At 35.8% G+C, this 20074-nt stretch overlaps 1 protein-coding gene across 2 annotated transcripts in view; it reads right to left on the reverse strand.

Annotated features, from left to right (window-relative positions):
• Positions 1-290: 290 nt before the first annotated feature.
• The window catches only part of LOC142339242 (uncharacterized), an 83504-nt gene continuing 63720 nt past the window's right edge, over positions 291-20074 (reverse strand). The window contains exons 14-19 of one of the 2 annotated variants that reach the window (XM_075389103.1): positions 16772-16922; positions 12886-13198; positions 6192-6457; positions 5178-5428; positions 1428-1603; positions 291-864 (exon numbers count right to left, since the gene is read on the reverse strand). In XM_075389103.1, the coding sequence (XP_075245218.1) occupies positions 676-864; positions 1428-1603; positions 5178-5428; positions 6192-6457; positions 12886-13198; positions 16772-16922 (1346 nt within the window). In that variant the 3' untranslated portion in view covers positions 291-675. Of the gene's footprint in view, positions 865-1427; positions 1604-5177; positions 5429-6191; positions 6458-12885; positions 13199-16771; positions 16926-20074 lie in introns of both variants that reach the window. The other variant, XM_075389102.1, reaches the window with a different exon arrangement.

Raw genomic sequence — 20074 nt, forward strand, 5'->3', positions numbered from 1 at the left:
CGAATTGCTCTCAAACAACTGGCGAGGGGTTGGCTCTGGTAATATTTATGATGAGACTTTCAAATCAGAGCATTATTAGTTACAGTAATGATATCAAGTGCATTTAACACAGACTTTCTGAACTAAAAAAAACAGTACCAAGGTATTCTAATCAGAAAACGCTTAAACTTAATTTCATTATCATCATTGAGCAACGCTTATAGTAGTGCGCTAGAACCTCTGATTTTGTAAATATATCAATATCAATTTGCCCGAACTCATTTTATTTCAAAACATTGTACAGATTAGAAGCTCTTACAAAGTATGAATTTTCGGCTTGATTTTGGCAACTGTAGCAACGATTTTTCTCCTTTTCAGCTCCTCCCGAAATGCGGTAAACCGTGTGCTCAGATACAAGCAAAGTTCAAAGAGAACTTTTGTCTTTCCATTTTTTCCTGCAATTGAGGCCGTGAAGTCAAATGATCAGAAAAAAATGATCACACAATAAATTGCACAAAATACCAGCAGGACCAACTACAGACTTTGTTTGAGAGCAATAGAACATAGCAATTGTCTTGCCAATTAGTGACATTGAATTCTCTCAACGATCCAATCTTTTGAAAGCTTATTCAACAAAGTATAGTCCCAATGCAAATCGTTTCTTTTTTGTAATGTGATCAATCAAAGTGAGTGTTGTCAAAAGTTGCCCACAGGTGTGGTGGGCTGGGAGGGTGTGGCGAGGGGGGTTGTGGGAGTGGGTGCTGGGGTTGCTCGACTGAGGAGAAGTTGTACTTGTGAGCGTGTGTTTCTCACAGTCTGAAGGAAGTCACTGTGAGCCATGCTTTGCGTAGACAATCCATTCACCTCCACAACCACATCGCCTATCTACACACAAAATCACAAACGAATTAATAATTTTGTTTCTGCTATCTCAGCAGAACAGCATTAAGCATTTCGTTGCTCTTCAGTACGGTATGCATCCGCAGTTACTAGAGCACACGCCATTACATACATAGTATGCAAAAATATGACAGCTTCGCTTCTGGGTTGGAAATAATATGCATCCACTGAACTTGGGGGTGGCAAAAACGGAAACGATACAGCGGTTCACTTTTCAATAGATTATTAACAGAGGCCAGTTCAAATCATAGACTACTGTTCACAATTTGTTCGCTTCTTTTGCGAATCCTAGATAAGGAAACTTAAAAACGAGGCGTAAAAAATGTGAAAAAGTTGAGCGTATTTTTGAGTTTGATGTATCCCTAGATCACGCTTTACTTAAACCATACTCTCAATTTTAATGAGAAAAAAAACGTTTTAAGTCATGAAAAGTCCGTTAGAAAAACAGAAAATCTAGGTAAGATGGGCCAACATGTAACCGACAAGTTACGTTTGTAACGCTTGTTGAACCGTATTTTTATAACGTTGAGCAGTGATTGTGATGTTACCTTGACCATTTGTGATCTATCGGCTGGCCCTCCTGGGGCTATTTTGAATATGTTGATTGGAGATCCAAAGTCCACTCCGCCCTTGACACTGAAGCCGAAGCCCACTCTCTCGTCCCTGACCAGACGACACTTTAGGATCTGGCCGACAGAGGGAGATTCAATTCCCATCTCATCCGCTAAAATTTAGCGAATGTTTAAATTTGAAGTAAATTTACAAACTGTACCACAAAGCTGCAGTTTCAGTTAGATTCTAAACCTATACTTACTTCAGCTTCTAACCTGAAGAGTATTAAGCTTATACTAATATCAATTAGCAATCTCTCTAATGATCTTTGATAACCTAATTAAAAAAGACTTAATGACCGGGCTTTATCGGTTTTTCCCATTTTTTTTATTTTGCTCTTTTAACATTGACTGTTTTCACTAAATTAAGTAATTCAATGCTTGAAAGAATTTAAAATCCATTCAGTTGAAAAAGTGAGTGAAGTAAGTCAGAAGTCAAATGTGAAAATCGTGACTTATGTAAAACGAAAAACGTGCTCAAAAGGTAAAGCGAATTTAAAAAACATAGCAGGACAAGTCGTTACTTACAATTCAAGAAATTTTCATTGACTACACCAAAAACTAGACTTAAAACGGACTATAAATGGATTGGGGAAAACCATTTAGAAAAAATCCGATCCAAAAACTCAAAAAACAGTAAAAATCAAAGTGAAATTGCCGCATGTGAACAAAAAACCACTAGCGAGAAAGCGAATTTTTGTTCAAACACCGTTTATTCAATCTACGTTAAATTTAGAGCGAAAAAAATCCACGCCGCAACAGCACTCGATTTTTCGCTCCACTTCCTGTTTCGGCGTGACCAAAATCACTACTCCCATTTGACTTCAAAAATCAAGAAATTGTGTGAACAGATCTTAAAAAAAGACAGCGCCCCAATACAATTCAAATTCTTTGAATCGTAAAAACATAGCAGGACAAGTCCTGACGTACAATTCAAAGAAATTCCAATGACTGAACAAAAAATTTAGACCCAGAACGGACTATGGGTGAAATGGGAAAACGATTTGTAAAAAACAGATCATTAAAAAAACCAGAAAATCAATGTCAAAATGCCGCATGTGAACAAAAAACCACTAGCAAAAAGTGTAAATTTGACGCGAACAAAAAATTAGGCCTAGAATGAATTATGAATGGATTGGGAAAACCATTTATAAAAAAAGCCGATCCAAAAAATTAAAAAAACCACTAGCGAGAAAGCGATTTTTGGTTCAAACTCCGTTAAGAGCGAAAAAATTAACGCCGCAAAATCACTCGCTTTTTCTCTCTTGTTTCGGCGTGAACAAAATCACTACTCCAATTTGACTTCAACAATCATGAAAATTTTCGAACAGATCTTTAAAAAAAGACAGCACCCCAATACAATTCAAATTCTTTGAACAGTAAAAAAGGAGAGCGCCTGAATAACAGCCGTTTGAGAGGCTGACGGCGGCTATTAATAATTTGTACAAATAGCCCTCTAAAGACATTCAAATGATTGAACCATTTTACTTCAAATGCTAGAGAAGCAAAACCGCTGTCGAAAAACATTTGTTTCCAGAACTGAAGCGCCCCAAAACTTTTCAAGAGTCTCAGCTCACTAGCAAATGGCATTTTGATAAAACTCCACTCAAACCGAAGTACAGAAACAATTCTAAAAGACAGAAAAATTTAAAAACTTTGCTGATAAAATTTCATTTTGGTGAAAAACAATCTAAAGCCAATAAATGCAACTACACGAAACAAATAAACCTCAGACAGGGTTACAAAATATACATTAGGCTCACAAGCAAGAACTGCTTCTTTCAAAACCTTACTGATTCACTTTCACAAAAGCAAATGATCCGAAAAAGCTTGTCGTATTTTACTCTTCGAGACTAGGAAAGACAAGCTCTAAGAGCGCCACTCAGCAGCTTAATACCTTCAGGTCTTTACCTGTTTATCCCTTTTTGTTGTCATGAGGTCGATAGCACCAGACAAAAATCAATCAAGCATGCATGAAAAGACCGCAGGACTGTAAGAATTTTTACAGTTTTCGTTTAAGAGCAATTCAAAAGCTCTCTCGGATAAAAACTCTGGAAAAAATCTGATGACTTCTGATAAAATCTCGATTTCACAAAATTTGGGGAAAATTTAGTAAAAAGATGCCGTTGCTGTTTAATATTTAGAAATAATAAGAAATATATTTTGAAGTTCCCCTTTTATGAACGAGTTAGAGAAGAGACTTTTTGATAGATGCCATAATTTGAAATTTCTGAACTCACTGTAGGGAATTGTTAAAATGATTTCTAAAAGAAAACCAGAAATTGCTAACTGCAATTGCTTCCTGAAACTGTTGAGTAACCAAACTCAATAAAGGGGGCTTCAAAAGACGTCTTTAGAGCGTTCAGCTATAACCACTAACAAAGTTTAAAATAAAAATGCACCAATTTTGGCGCAATTTTCATTTGACTTTCAGTAGTGAACTGCTGTCACTTGAGTTGAGCTTCAGGCACTACTGAATGAGAGAGAAATTTAGATCACTCAAAACGAAAAAAGGCAAGGGCACAAAAGTTAACGGAGAAGTCAAAACGGTCCAGCCAAAAATTCGCATTAAAAAAGACCAGCACTTTTACAATAATTACTTCAAACTACGTTCGAGAGGAATTAACAAAGCGCATAAAATGGAGAATCGCATAAAGACTGCATCGGAAAAACTACAAATTGCAATTCCAAATTCAATATGTTGTCGAAATCACCAATCAGACACCAAGCATGCCAAAAACGATTTGACTATAAGTTAGTTAAATCAACTAAAGTGTTTTTGAAAAAGCAGCAGATAAACTAAAAAATTTTTCTCCCTGAGCAAAAATCTTTTTCGCTCCGTTTACTACTCCAGCATAACTCAAATTACTACTCCATTGACTTTTCAGACATAAAAAGTATAAAAAAATGGGTAAACATATCTTAAAAAGACTGCGCCCCAATACAATATTAATCCTTTGGATTGTAAAAAACTCAAGAGAAGGCCAATTATAGCTCCGCTCAGCAATTCGTATTAGAGCTATTAATTACCGACTACTGTTGAGCGAATTGCTCTTGAACAACAAGCAACGGGTTTGTTTAGTTGTAGCCAGCTTCAACTTAGGCCCAGCAGAAAATGCTGGAAGTTCAGTGGAAGGGGGAGGGGAGGGGAGCTTAGGCTCATCCACAGAGCGTTGGGGCGTGGGTCAGGAAAGAAGGGACAGAAAGAAAGATGGGGCTACCAAAATAACATCAATTCAAAGTTATCTTTCACACCTAAGTTCTACCTACTCAGCAGCTTCGGTGAACCGTACAAAGTAGAGCCTACTAAAGCTGTAAGAGAGAGCTGCTACACACAGACTTTATGCTTTCAAGCTTCATCAGTTTATCCTGCTTGAAGAAGAAAGTCTGCAAAAAAATCTATAAAAAAGTTATAATTGTCAAGCAAAAACGTTGTGAAAAAAACAGGACGTTCAAGACCAATTAATCATCATTACTCTGCTTCTGGTCGCATAAAGACAGTGTCTCCTAAAAAGGGAGCTCACCATTACTCTAATCCTATTCGTAAAACATACCAAGACAACCACAAAAATAAAGCTAAGCTTAAAGCTGGAGCTAAAAAATTGTCAAATAAAATGGATTGACGCCTAGGAAACTGGGATGATTTCAAAATGAAGTCATCAAAAATTCCACACTGGTTTAACAAACCTTGAGAAGACAGTGACGGAGGCATTAAGCTAGACATGAGTTCCTCTAGACTCGATGGCAAGTGGTCTGGTCTGCTTTTGTGAGGAGACTTGAATGATGATAAAGCTTGCTCTCTGACTAATTTGGGGTCAACAGAATTGGACATGTCATTTTTGACAACTTTCTGGGAAGACGTGTTGAGAATGGATGAGTCACTGAAGGGGACATTGACATTGGAACTGTTCTCATCTATCAATGCAGGCCAGTTTTCCCTACAAAACACCAATGTATCAATACTAAAAATATTGGAAGAGCAGTCAATTGTACCATAATATATCGCTTGATCAACGTTAACCAACACGTCTTGCAATAAAAAAATGGAGCTTGAAGGGAGTGCCAGTTTTAAAATGCCGGCAGTTTGAATATCTGGCATTCTAGAATTTCATAATGGAGAAATCTGGCATTTTAAAGCTTGCGACCTCAGCGGACCGTGGGACTTGATATGAAACTATCAAATATCACATGGGATTAAGTTATCAGCTTAATTATGACAAAACATGCCTTTAATGTCGACTGCTAATTGGCGGGATGAAATGATAGAGGGGTTAAATTTTATGGGGTTCCGATATGCGGGGTAAGATGAATCGGGGTGAAAAGCAGTACAGCCATTGGTTTGATACACGCCTAGTTACTAATCAAGGTGAATGATTTGATAATTTCACGATTCGGAAGAGTTTAAATAGTATTTTCTCTCTCCCAATTTTCTAACGCTCTCATCTGAACAAAACAAAGACTTTGTTTCTATTTATATTCATTCATCAGAGAATTTTTCAGTGATTCTTCAGGGGATTAAAATTACCGTTTCTCACTTATCAAAAATGACGAAACCAAAACGTTTGTTGAGTAGTAGTCTGAATAAGATCATCATAACTTCTGGTCTCGGAGACCCCCTTAAGTTTTAAGAAATAAAAGTGCTATAATAGTAGGATGAATAACACACGCGGTCATTTTCAAACAAACAGAATATAGACTGACTTGTGACTGTTTTGATTGCTGTTGTTGTTGTTTGACAGAAGAAGACTAGAGTTAATGAAATCGTTCGTTAGTGCATTCAACATTCTCATCTCGGGGGATGAGCTTGAACTCAGCTGACGAGACTGCTCCCCTACTGTAGTGCCCGATTGTTCTTTGGCTAGGGTGAGCGCTACTGAGTTGCCCCCCTCTCTAATCAAGTTGACAATTGTTGGGTGTTCCATTCCCCCAATGGGCACTCCATTCACTCCATAGACACGGTCATCGACCTATACATGCCAAAACAAAACATAACTACTTGACTTTTATAACAGCTTCATCCGTCTCTCATTAATCACATTAAATCTTAACTCTATGTTTGAGTCTTCTTGGAGGCCGCAAAATGAAGTGGAGCAAGGTTCTAATTGGTGACATGATAGCGGTTTTTTTTAATCGAAACTCGTTTCAATTTTGCTCATTTCTAAAGCCAGGAGGACGGATCATAAAGGCACCAGAAACTGGATAAGAAACAAAGCAACAGTTGTAAACGTCCCCCCAGTTTTTCACAATTTACCGCCAACTTAATTAACAAAGCCGGCAAATTGCCAAAAAATAGCCACCGTTCCCCGTCGACACTCATTGGGATTGAAACAGAAAAGGCGAACCAGCTAAGATACAATTTCAGCCTTTTCTCCTAAGTGCCAAATAGTATTTTAGATTGGTGTGCAGTTTCTATTAGATGATTAAACAACTAACCATAATTCAGCTTCTAAACTAACGGCTATTACCTTAAAAATAATTCCAGCTAGCAGTCGCTCTGCTGAACTGTGACACCGGCTTTATCGTTAATACCGTTTGTTTTCATTTTGCATCTTTGACCTTTACCGTATTCACTATATTGCTTAATTCATGGAATCAATGAATTTAAAATCAATCAAATTTTATGAACGTCAAAAGTAAGATAACAATCCCTAGTTGTACGGAGTGAAAACTTTTAACCCAGTGTTACTTCATCTCGCAATCAAATTTCGGAAAAAATTACACCATCGATCCTCTTGGCTAGTGGTCTTGCTTAATGAAGTTCAGAAAAACAACGGTAATTTGCTAGATACCCCAATGGAAAGTTCACAATCCTATTCCAAGCTTCATTGTTAAAATTTGTCCCAAAATGGTAAATGTTTTCACGTTTATCCAACTGTGATTGAGCTGGAATTTACTTTAAACATAAGACAAAAATTGTGAACGAAATATTAGTTCGTGCCAACTTTCGTTTTATTATGCGAATTGGATGGCGTTCGTTAAGCATAAATTGGTGTATCTGGTAAATTATTGTAAAGTACTACCTGAATTTAATACGACGGCTAGCCACTACCCAGGGGGGTCAATGGTGTAACAAAATGTTCCGAAATTTGATAGCAAGATGGAGTAACCAAGATGGAGTCAAAAATTGAATTTTACCTTGTTAAACTAGGGGGTACTAAATTACTTTTGAAACTCAATATAGACAAAGTTAGTGAGGTAATCAAGAAATCAAACGTGAAAGTCTTACTTACCTATGCGAAACGAAAAACGTGATTGAAAAGTAAAACAAATTGCAAAAACATAGCAGTACAAGTCCTGAACCACAACTGATTTTGTTGACTGAAAAAATGGCTCAAATTGGACCATGTAAAGATTGGGAAAACCATTTAAACACTCCGGTCAAAAAATAGAAAAAAAACCGGTAGAAACGGTCAAACTGCATGCAAACAAAAAAACCACAACTGAGAAAGCCAATATAATTTCGCAATTTTTTTTACTTTGATTTAAAATTAGATTGAAATTTTTTACACAGCACATAACTCGCTCGATAGCCCCAGTGTCGGCGTGAGGAAGATCATTAGTTCAATTTGACATCAGAGATCATGAAAATGTGCGAACACACCTTTAAAGAAGACAGCGTCCCAGTACAAATCATATTCTTTTTATTTTCAGAATCTGAAAACTGGATTGAAAAATGAGAAATTAAGCTAAAAACTGGTATGGGGAACCCCTTTTCATACCTATCTCTGTTTGAGAATATTAAAACAGTACCAAAAAGATCTAATGAAGTGATCAAAATCTTTTTCGTTTGTGCCCCTAAACTTAGTGGGCGCATATATTTGCACCCCCCAGATGCACGTGTCATAATTTTACATAATGATTTACTATGTAATGGCACGTGCTCTGTAACTGGGGGGGGGGCGCATAACGTACTGAGGGGGGGGGGGGGCACAAACGGGAAAAGACCCCAAATTTTTCTTGGCGGAAAAGGTGTTTAAATCTAAAAACCGCATAGTTTAATTGAAACTTTACACTACGCCTCAATTGGAATCGCAGGACAATTTTGGAGAAGATGAATGAAGGAAAAGAAATATAACAATTATTGAGACTCAAATACAGGACATCATAAAGAAGAACAATACAGTTCCAAACTCGAAGCCATTTATTTACACTTCCCAAGGAGCAACAGCAAAACACATAATTCCAAAAAAGGGCGATGCAGTTTTCGCTCAACCAAAAGCATGGACGGGAAAAACTTGTGAGAACAATTACCAAAAATTACCAAGCTTAGTTTATCAATGTTGCTCACGAAGAAAAATTAAAATCAGAACTTTAAAGATCGCCAACAAAAACCTAGCCGGAAAATTGCCGGAAAGTAGCCACCAATAATCCGATTGGCCAACATCCTGGATTGCAATCTGGATTGAAAAAATGACTAGTTTTCTAAGTGGCAAAAAAGCTCAAATTTGGCGCTCATTTTCTGTTAAATTCAAAAAGTATGCTTAGTTTCGCCTTTAAGCTAAAAATTATCAAGCTCAATACGTTATATCAAATTGTGCTTCATAGCGTTTAGCTCAAATGCTCTATTAGGAATAATTTTATAATCTAACTCAAGGAATACCAAATTATAACACTTTTCGAAATTGGCGGGCAATGTTTTTGCTACTGATCTTTTTTGAAACTCTGATAGGATATAAACGTTAACTTTTTGCTTCTCTTCGTGAGCCAAATTCATAACCTAAGTTTGCTAATTGTTCTCAAACAACAGTTTGCTGGCTATGTTTACTTGTTGTTGAACAAAAACTGCATCACAACTTACTTTGACAACAAATGTTTTGTGCGTGCTCTTTTTGAAGTATAAATGGTTTCGAGTTTGGCACTGTATTGTTGTTCTTTATGTTGTCTCGCTATTCAGTCTCAATAATTCTCAATTCTTTTCCTTCATTTGTTTTCTTCGAAATTGGCCTACGATTCCAAATGAGGCGTATTGTGAACTCATGGCGTTTATAGATTTACTAACATTAACATCAAAGAAAAATGGTTTACTTTATTAACCTTTTTCCTGATGTTTTATTATTCTGAGACGGAGAAAAAATACCTGCGAGAAAAGATTTTTGTCTCCGAACCAACGTTTTTTTTCAGTCGAATCGTTTAACCAATTTTTCATTTAAACTTAAATTTTTAAATTAAAAAGGATAAGAATTGTAATGAGGCGCTGTCTTCCTGAAAGATATGTTTGTACATTTTCATTGTTCGAACATCTCATGATAAATTGAATGATGATTTTGAACACGACGATACAGGAAGTGGGGCAAACAATAGCGAGATTTTCTGCGGCGTGAATTATTTTCACTCTAAATTTAAAGCAGAGTAAGGAAAGGTGAAATATAAATTTTTCTCGGTTGTGTTTTTTTGTTTACATGCTTGACATTGATTTCTACTGATTTCTATTGTTCTGATCGGATCATTTATAAATGGTTTACGCCATCCAATCATTAGCCAATTTAGGGCCAGCTTTGTGCATAGTCACCAAAAATTCATTTAACTGTGGGCCAGGACTTGTCCTGCTATGTTTATGTAATTTATTATACCTTTCAAACAAGTGTTTCATTTTACATTTAAAAAGTCGGACAACCACGTTTCGTTTCTCATTTACATCTTAAACTGTTTCTATTATTATTAACTTCAAGATTTTGTAGTATTTGTTTGAGCACAAACGGAAAGATTCACAATTTTTTTATTCGACAAAGTAAAAAATACCGCCTAATTAAAAAGATTTTGATTGCCTAAACAAAAGAATTAACCTAGAATGGACAATAAATTTAGAAAACTATAAAAATTTGGAAAAGAAAACCAATAAATTTGGAAAATTGGGAAAACAATTAAAAAAAATCAGATAAACAAAATCAGACCAAAAAAATCAGAAACAATACAAATAATTGTTAATGTGCCGCATGTGAACAAAAAACACTAGCGAGAAAACGAATTTTTGTCCAAACACCATTTTCTCACTCTACTTTGAAATTGGAGTTAAAATTTTACGCGCGATGCAGTTTTCGCTCAACCAAAAGCATGGACGGGAAAAACTTCTGAGAATAATTACCAAAAATTACCAAGCTTAGTTTATCATTGTTGCTCACGAAGAAAACGAAAAAATTAAAATCAGAACTTTAAAGATCGCCAACAAAAACCTAGCCGGAAAATTGCCGGAAAGTAGCCACCAATAATCCGATTGGCCAACATCCTGGATTGCAATCTGGATTGAAAAAATGACTAGTTTTCTAAGTGGCAAAAAAGCTCAAATTTGGCGCTCATTTTCTGTTAAATTCAAAAAGTATGCTTAGTTTCGCCTTTAAGCTAAAAATTATCAAGCTCAATACGTTATATCAAATTGTGCTTCATAGCGTTTAGCTCAAATGCTCTATTAATAATAATTTTATAATCTAACTCAAGGAATACCAAATTATGACACTTTTTGAAATTTGCGGGCAATGTTTTTGCTACTGATCTTTTGAAATTCTGATAGGATATAAACGTTAACTTTTTGCTTCTCTTCGTGAGCCAAATTGATAACCTAAGTTTGCTAATTGTTCTCAAACAACAGTTTGCTGGCTATGTTTACTTGTTGTTGAACGAAAACTGCATCACAACTTACTTTGACAACAAATGTTTTGTGCGTGCTCTTTGTGAAGTATAAATGGTTTCGAGTTTGGCACTGTATTGTTGTTCTTTATGTTGTCTCGCTATTCAGTCTCAATAATTCTCAATTCTTTTCCTTCATTTGTTTTCTTCGAAATTGGCCTACGATTCCAAATGAGGCGTATTGTGAACTCTTAATTAACCCATGGCGTTTATAGATTTACTAACATTAACATCAAAGAAAAATGGTTTACTTTATTAACCTTTTTCCTGATGTTTTATTATTCTGAGACGGAGAAAAAAATACCTGCGAGAAAAGATTTTTGTCTCCGAACCAATGTTTTTTTTTTCAGTCGAATCGTTTAACCAATTTTTCATTTAAACTTAATTTTTTTAATTAAAAAGGATAAGAATTGTAATGAGGCGCTGTCTTCCTAAAAGATATGTCTGTACATTTTCATTGTTCGAACATCTCATGATAAATTGAATGATGATTTTGAACACGACGATACAGGAAGTGGGGCAAACAATAGCGAGATTTTCTGCGGCGTGAATTATTTTCACTCTAAATTTAAAGCAGAGTAAGGAAAGGTGAAATATAAATTGCTTTCTCGGTTGTGTTTTTTGTTTACATGCTTGACATTGACTTCTACTGATTTCTATTGTTTTGATCGGATCATTTATAAATGGTTTACGCCATCCAATCATTAGCCAATTTAGGGCCAGCTTTGTGCATAGTCACCAAAAATTCATTTAACTGTGGGCCAGGACTTGTCCTGCTATGTTTATGTAATTTGTTATACCTTTCAAACAAGTGTTTCATTTTACATTTAAAAAGTTGGACAACCACGTTTCGTTTCTCGTTTACATCTTAAACTGTTTCTATTATTATTAACTTCAAGATTTTGTAGTATTTGTTTGAGCACAAACGGAAAGATTCACAATTTTTTTATTCGACAAAGTAAAAAATACCGCCTAATTAAAAAGATTTTGATTGCCTAAACAAAAGAATAAACCTAGAATGGACAATAAATTTGGAAAACTATAAAAATTTGGAAAAGAAAACCAATAAATTTGGAAAATTGGGAAAACAATTAAAAAAATCAGATAAACAAAATCAGACCAAAAAAATCAGAAACAATACAAATAATTGTCAATATGCCGCATGTGAACAAAAAACACTAGCGAGAAAACGAATTTTTGTCCAAACACCATTTTCTCACTCTACTTTGAAATTGGAGTTAAAAATTTACAACCGCAAAACCACTCGCTTTCTCGGCGCTTCACTTCCTGTTTCTAATTTGACTTCAAAAATCATGAAAATGTGTGAAAAGGTCTTGAAAAAGACAGCGCCCCAAAGCAATTCAAATTCTTTGAATTGTAAAAATATCGCTGGACAAAAACCGCATGTGAACAAACAACCACTAGCGAGAAAGCGGATTTTTGTTGACGCACCGTTTTCTCACTCTACTAAATTAGAGTGAACAAAAACCGCAAAACCACTTGCTTTTTCGCTCTGTTTCCTGTTTCGGCATGACGATAATCATCACTTCAAGTTGACATCAAAGATCATGAAAATGTGTGAAGAAATCTTTAAAAAAACGACAACGCCCCATTACAATTCAAATTCTTTAATTGTAATTATTCTTTGGATTGTAAAAAATAGGCCCGCTACAATAGCCGGTCGAGATGCCTCTGCTAGTAAAAAGAACAATTTTAGCATATGTAGGTCCATCTATGAGTGAGCAAACGAGGAGTAAATAGAAGCTGTTCAAACCTGTAAGTGTCGGCATCTCTCAGCGGGCGAGTTGGGCAAAATTGCTCCTATCTTTGTATACTGTTTGTTGCTAGAGGTCACAATTACAAATCCAAAACTCTCTCCCGCTCCTTTTGTGACAGTCAAGTCATAAAGCGTGAGTGGATGTCTCCTTAACTTGAGTACAACTTGTCCTCTCCCCTTGGCTCTCTGTAGTAAAGCGACTGCTCGGCTATGCTTCCCATTTAACACACTCTCTCCGTCTATCTCCATCACTTCATCCCCGCTCTTCAACTGTCCACAATCAAATGCAGCGGTGTTGCTCAGAATGGAGCTGTAACAACAACAACGAGCTCAAATTATTTTAACATAAGCGTTAAAAGTCATTTAACATAACCGACTAACGTCGGGCGAATTGCTCTCAAACGACCGGCGAGCGGTTGACTTCGTCAGCAGCTAGCCACGGTTTAGAGACCTCTGGGCGCTACCTCTTTATCCTATTTCTGAAGACGAAAGTCAAATGGATCAGACGAAAAATCGGCCAGGCGAAAAATTGCAAAAAAGAGACAAACATGATTATTATATTTGCTACAAATTGCTTTTGAGAGCAATTAATAATGATTTCTCTAAAAAGCGCCTGTTAGATCATTCATGATTAAAAAACATTTCTACTATAACTCATTGTTAATGAGGATCAGAGATGATGACATTACTCCACATAACAGCAGCTGAAGTGCGTCTTCAACAAAGAGAGAGAGAGAGAGAGAGAGAGAGAGAGAGAGAGAGATAGAGAGAGCGATAAAAAAGTGAACAAGAAAGAAAAGGAAAGGAACCCTAACCGACAGAGAGAAAATGAGAAAGGAATATTTTCCATGATTGGATTCGACTCTGCCTGCAACTTCTAGTTTTCTAGCCTTGTTAATAAAAAAATCATATAGAAAAAAACTGAAAAAGGCAAAATCAAAAAAAAATTCAACTTCACAAAACCATTCTGTCTCGAAAGTTCGGTGAAATAACCCATCTCCGAGACTTGAAAAGTTTCGTTGGTTGTCGAAAAGGACAAAAAATATAAAATTTGGAAAGAACTCCAAATTTTAACAAAATCTTGGTAAAATTCAAAACATTAATATCTTAAGAACCATTTCATTGTCTCGAGAGACTATCCGGTATCCCTGTTTCAAGCATGAAACAGTGAAATAGTTTCACAGGCTTATAAAGGTCCATACACTTGGAGGAGGTCATAGGGCCTCTTGTGCCGGAAAAAAATCAAAAACAGTGAAAAAAAAATTGCAAATATTTTAAAAATTGCTTGAATTCGTGATATTAAAACCTTGAAGAACATTCCATTACATCTATAAACTGTGCAGTAACATATTATTAAACCCTAGAGGAAGTTCCGTGGCTCTTGAGGCTAGGGAAACCTAAAAAATGACAAAAAAAATTCAAAAACTTAAAAAAAATTGCAAGTTTTATTTAAGAAATTTGCTAAAATTTTGGGATATTAAAAAGTTGAAAATTACTCCATCACCAACAAAAATTTTTTAGTAACTTATTATCAAACCCTAACGAAGGATTTCTAAAACAAATGAGGTTCAAAACACCTGAATAATGACTATAAATATCAATAAACTGAAATGGCAAAAATTGTCAAAAATATGCTAAAATTCGTGATGTTAAAATCTTGCAAGACATTCCATTTAACCTAGAAAATATACAGTGACCTATTTTCAAATCCTAGAGCGAGTTCCCTGGCTGTTGAGACTGAAACAACCTAAAAACATCGAAAATTTTCAAAAAATCAAATTTTATCAAAAAATTGCTCAAACTTGTGACATTAAAAAGTTGAACAACTATTCAATGGCCAACAAAAAATTGTCAGTAACTTATTATCAAACCCCTCAGGATGTTTTCTGGCCCCTGGGTCTGGAAACACCTGAAAATTAAAAAAACTGCACAGCTTGTCAAAAAATTGCTTAAATTCCTGACGTTGAAATGATGAAACCATTCCACTACCACTAGAAACTATGCAGTAACCTATTATTAAAACGTAGAGGAGATTCCTTGAGCCCTAAGGCTGAGAAAAATTGAGAAATGTCAAAAATGTTTAAAAAGCTTGAAAAAAATGCAAAATAGTACAAATTTGCGTTTTTAGCAAGCGGTTAATCGTCAGTAGCTTCAAACGGGGGGATGGGGGGTGCACCGGGGGGCTGATGGGGTGGGGTGGGGCTTACACTGGGGTGGGGAGCGGCCAACGGCGCGGTGGGTGGTGGGGGCAATAGTGGGGGGTCAACAATGGGGGGTGTCTTCAACCTCTAAGAACCGCCCTTCACACCATAAGTATAAGTCTCCAAAGCAGTTTGAGCTGAAACAGAGCTGAAAGGCTCTAAGAGCACTTAATTCCCACTGGGCGCTACCTGTTTATCCCGTTTGTGAGGACGGACGAAAAGTCAAAAGCGTCAGACGAAAAATCGGTCAAGAAAAAAATCGCATAAAAAGACCGACAGGAGAAATATAATTCCTACAAACTTCGTTTGGGAGCAGTTAATCAACAGCTGTTGCGATAATAGCAGTTAAATAAACTGCCAGTGTAATAAATTTTAATGTCCCATCGACACTGGAAAAACACTTCAGCATTAGACTACGAGTTTATCACACTTTTATCGCCACTGTTACTAAGTAAACAGTGGCGATAAGAGTGGTGATAAACTTGTAGTCTACTGATGGAAACAGTTTGAACAAAGCCGGCAGATTGCCGGAATAGCTCCGAAAAAATAGACCTGCGTGCCATATAATAGAGATAGAAACAGCTACAGATCTAAATTGAAAAAAAATTGACGCCGCTCAAAAAACTAGGTAAACATTCAGCGATAAATTAATAAAGCTTGTTAAAATTCATTCCGCAGAAGCCTCTTAATAGGGACCTTTGCTGCACAAATGAGTTCCTTTGACCTTAAACGAATTCAAACAAATTCAAACACTAAGTTTTAAAGTGCAAAAGTCATTTTATTGAGTGAGGTAAGTCACGTATGATCAAAATCTAATCACGCAAATAACCTAAAAACTTTTGCTAAAGCGAGTGAGAAATGACGTCACGCGCGCAAATGCCGTTAGTGAGAGCAAGAAGTCATTCATAAAAACTGACTTTTTCAGCATTGCTGTGTGAACAAATGTAAAACGAAAAAAGAGCGTCAGACGACGAAACAAAAAAAACATAGCAGGACAAGTCCTGACGTACAATTCAAAGAATTTTCATTGACTAAACAGAAAACTAGACCCAGAACGGACTATGAATGGATTGGGAAAACCATTTAGAAAAAATCCGATCCAAAAAATCGAAAAAACAGAAAAAATCAAAGTGACATTGCCGCATGTGAACAAAAAACCACTAGCGAGAAAGCGAATTTTTGTTTAAACACCGTTTTCTCACTCTACTTTAAATTTAGAGAGAAAAAATTTCACACTGCAAAATCACTCGCTTTTTCGCTCCACTTCCTGTTTCGGCGTGACCAAAATCACTACTCCAATTTGACTTCAAAAATCATGAAAATGTGTGAACAGATCTTAAAAAAAAAGACAGCAATATAGCTTCGCTCAGCTATAATAAACTTGTAGTCTAAAAACACACAATAAAAACACATGATCGCAACAAGTGTTGATTGAAAAATACCACGCCGTTGTTATCGCCCTCGAAGTTATCATAACACCTCGGCTTCGCCTCGGAGTTTGACAACTTCTCGGTGGCGATAAAAACCGTGTGGTAATATTCATTATCGCTCGGATAAAATTTTGCAATGAAAAAAAGGCGACAAGAACAATTGCTTAAATTGCTCCGAACAACTAGAACCTCGTTTTTTATTCATTAATACAGCAAAATACAAAATATCGTAGGCTGGAAATGACTACAAACCCAATGTATATTAGAGAATTCTCCTCTGAGCCCCCTCTGATCTCGAAACCAAACTCATCCAATCGTGACTTCAGCTTCACGTAGAACATTTCTGTCCCCTCTCCCTCTCTATACCTGCTGCTGTTTGGAGGAGTCAGCGCACCAGTCGTGCCTACTGAAAGCAATACAACTTAGACATAGCGTAATCATAACGTGTTTATATAATGTATAATTTATTCCTGTCACAATTGTCAACTTGTTTCTCTTTGAAACGAAAATTTCTTATTCTTCTTATTCAATTACGTCGCTTCTTGAATAATAATAAGTAATAATAAGGACAGGAAGTGTCATGGACCACGGCAGATTAATGTATGACAATGTATTACTCAAATATCTTTTCAATGCTCGACTAAACCCCAAACTATTTTGAATTCTATCTAGCTCGCGGGCATCGAAGTTAATAGTTGAGCAATCCGAATCTCCTTCAAAATTTGTGTGAGAAAGACTAGCCTTGATGGAATAAACATAGCTGGCAGAATGTCAGAAAAATAGCTGCATAGACCCATAACTTCATATGCAAATAACTTCATACACTCATAGTTTCAAAATACGAAAGAAAAGCGCTGTGATTTCTGCAAAGGGTCTCTGGACTTAAGTACTCTGAAGTTCCTTTCAATTAGAGTATTCCACAGTCGAAAAACGATGTCATGAACGCAATAATGTGAAAAATTCACGGAAGAATAAAACATACCCGGCAGATTGCCGGAAAATAGCCGCCGTTGATTCCAATAAGCATGATTGGGATTGAAAGAATAGAAGATATCGAAAAAAAAAAGATTTTTGTACAAAAACATATTTTAAGTCAGATTTACTTTGATGGCATTTCGTAGTTGAACATAACGTACTTCTGTTTCTTAGAGAGCGAGGCTACAGGGGCTACTATCCTTACCAAAAAGCATTAGAGATGGTAACTAAGACTTATAGGAACGACGTTCAAATAGCGGGCATCTAAAATTGGGCTTTATTGGTTTATCCCGTTTCTACTTCTGACTTCAATTTTTTATAGTGACTCTGTTCATTTTGAATTGCTTTGCTGAGCAACTGATGTTCAAAATCACTTTTAGCAGAATGGGAGAAGAGAGAAACTAGCCTAGAGAAGTCAAAAAGATATCACACAAAATGTTGAAAAAGCGGCAAAATGAGGTAAAGCGAAACATTTTTTTATTCGACGAAGTAAAAAACATAGCCGGAAGAATTCCGGAAACGACTCGAAGTGAAAATCCATTTAAACACCATCCAACTACTCATTAAACAAAACGCGCCTTCACTTATTTATGATTATCTTGAAACAAAGTCATGAAACAAAAAAGTAAAAACAATAAAATCAAATCTGTTAAAATATGATAAAAAATCTGATCAAATTTTGTTATAAATTGAGATCCCGAAAAAACTATCTCTGCCAAAATAACTTCATCAAAACAATTAGTAATTACAAAAATCACTTATGTGAATTTTGAAAAAATACCTTAGGCTAAAAGTATGAAAAAAATAGCTCTTAAAAACAACTTCCACTGAAAAACTGGAAAAAGTTACTAAATTTTTTAATTTTTCAAAAACATATAAACCCAAAGAAAAATTCCATTCAGCCAATAGGGTATCCAGATGCTTGCAAAACAATAAGCAAGTCATAATAGGCAAAGAAACTTGGCTAGAAACAGAAAAACGAAAAACTGCAAAAAATTAAGAAAAATAGTTCCAATTTTTGCCATTTTTTTGTCATATTTCTCAACAAAAAATGATTCTTACCCACAAAACTGTAACCAATTGTTATCATAAAATTGCTCAAGTAGAAGGGGTTTCTTCAATACCCATTTGAGCCGGTAAAACAAAATAATCGTCAAAAAAACGCAAAAATTAGCCCGAAAATCAGCAAAATACATTAAAAACCTCCGAATTCATAAAATCATAAAATTCATATGAATTTCCAGAAACCTTCAAACCACTACCGAAACGAGCCTAAAATTAAAACAAAATCATAACCAAACCTCTTAATCAAAATAAATGAAAAAAATGCTTTAAAATGCCGCACGTGAAAAAAAAAATTTCGCTCGCTTAGAAAAAATTTTTTCACACATCAATTTCTCGCTCTCTCAAAAACAGCGGTGTAAACAAAAACCACTCTCTTTTTGCTCCGCTCTTCACTTTTGTTCAGCATCAAAATCACTCCAAATTTTTTCACGCGTTTCATTTCCCGCTTCAAAATTCACTCCAAAAATTGATTAAAAAAAAGAACTTGTCCAATACTCCTCTTCGAGTCGTAAAAAAATAGGAGCGCTATAATAACCGGCTGAGAAGATGAGGGCGGCTATTAGAGAAGCTCATTTCAAGTGAGCATGATGTCATTGGTCGAAACCAAAAAGTTGACGGCGAAATAAAAAGAACTTAGCAGGACAAGTAGTGAACTACAATCCAAACAATTGAATAGAAATGTGAAAACACCTGAAATCTCCAGCAGAACAAAAGACCAGTAAGGGTTAAAAGACAAAAACCATCACAAATTTCACACATAACTTACTTCAAAAATAACATTTAAATTATGGACACTCGGGGGGTCTAGGACTAGGAAAAAATTATATTAAAAACGTGCCAAGAAGAGAACAAAACATAGCCGGCAGATTGCCGGAAAATAGCCACGATAGACGCTTGTGGCCTAACGTGAATTGGAACAACTAAAGAAATAAGATTGACAGATCGACCACCAGCATTTTAATAGACCTTTAGACTTTTTGGGTTAGATTAAGACTGTCATTTTTATGAGACACATTTGCTCTACAAGGAAAAAGTCCCAATAGAGCTTATTTCAAAATTAATATTTGATATTAAAACTCAAGATTCTATTACTCGGGAATTAAGGCATATAAGTTTGGCACTACTTAGTTGCACACTATTGACCTTTAATTAGTAAATGTTCATAAAATTTAAAGTTCCATAAGTGAGTTCAGAAGTCATTTTTTTGAGTGAGATAAGTCACGCAAATGACCTAAAAGCAGAAACGACGTCACGAACACAAATTTTAACTGCAAGGCAGTAGAAGTCACTGAAGTCATGAAAAAGTAAATTTCGAGAAGTCAGGGTAAGACAAAAAGGGTAGACGAAGTAAAAATTAGGAGCGCAATAATAGCCGCCTGGAATTGCGAACGCGGCTATTAAACATCTAAAAGAAATGCTCGACAGATAAAACAGATGCATACGCAAAAATACGAAATACAGAAAAAAACTAGCAAAAACATATCAATTCTCAAAGGTTCATGATTCTTGTGTCTT

Source organism: Convolutriloba macropyga, chromosome 5 (assembly GCF_964194025.1).
Source record: "Convolutriloba macropyga chromosome 5, txConMacr16.3, whole genome shotgun sequence".
Taxonomy (NCBI): Eukaryota; Metazoa; Xenacoelomorpha; order Acoela; family Convolutidae; genus Convolutriloba; species Convolutriloba macropyga.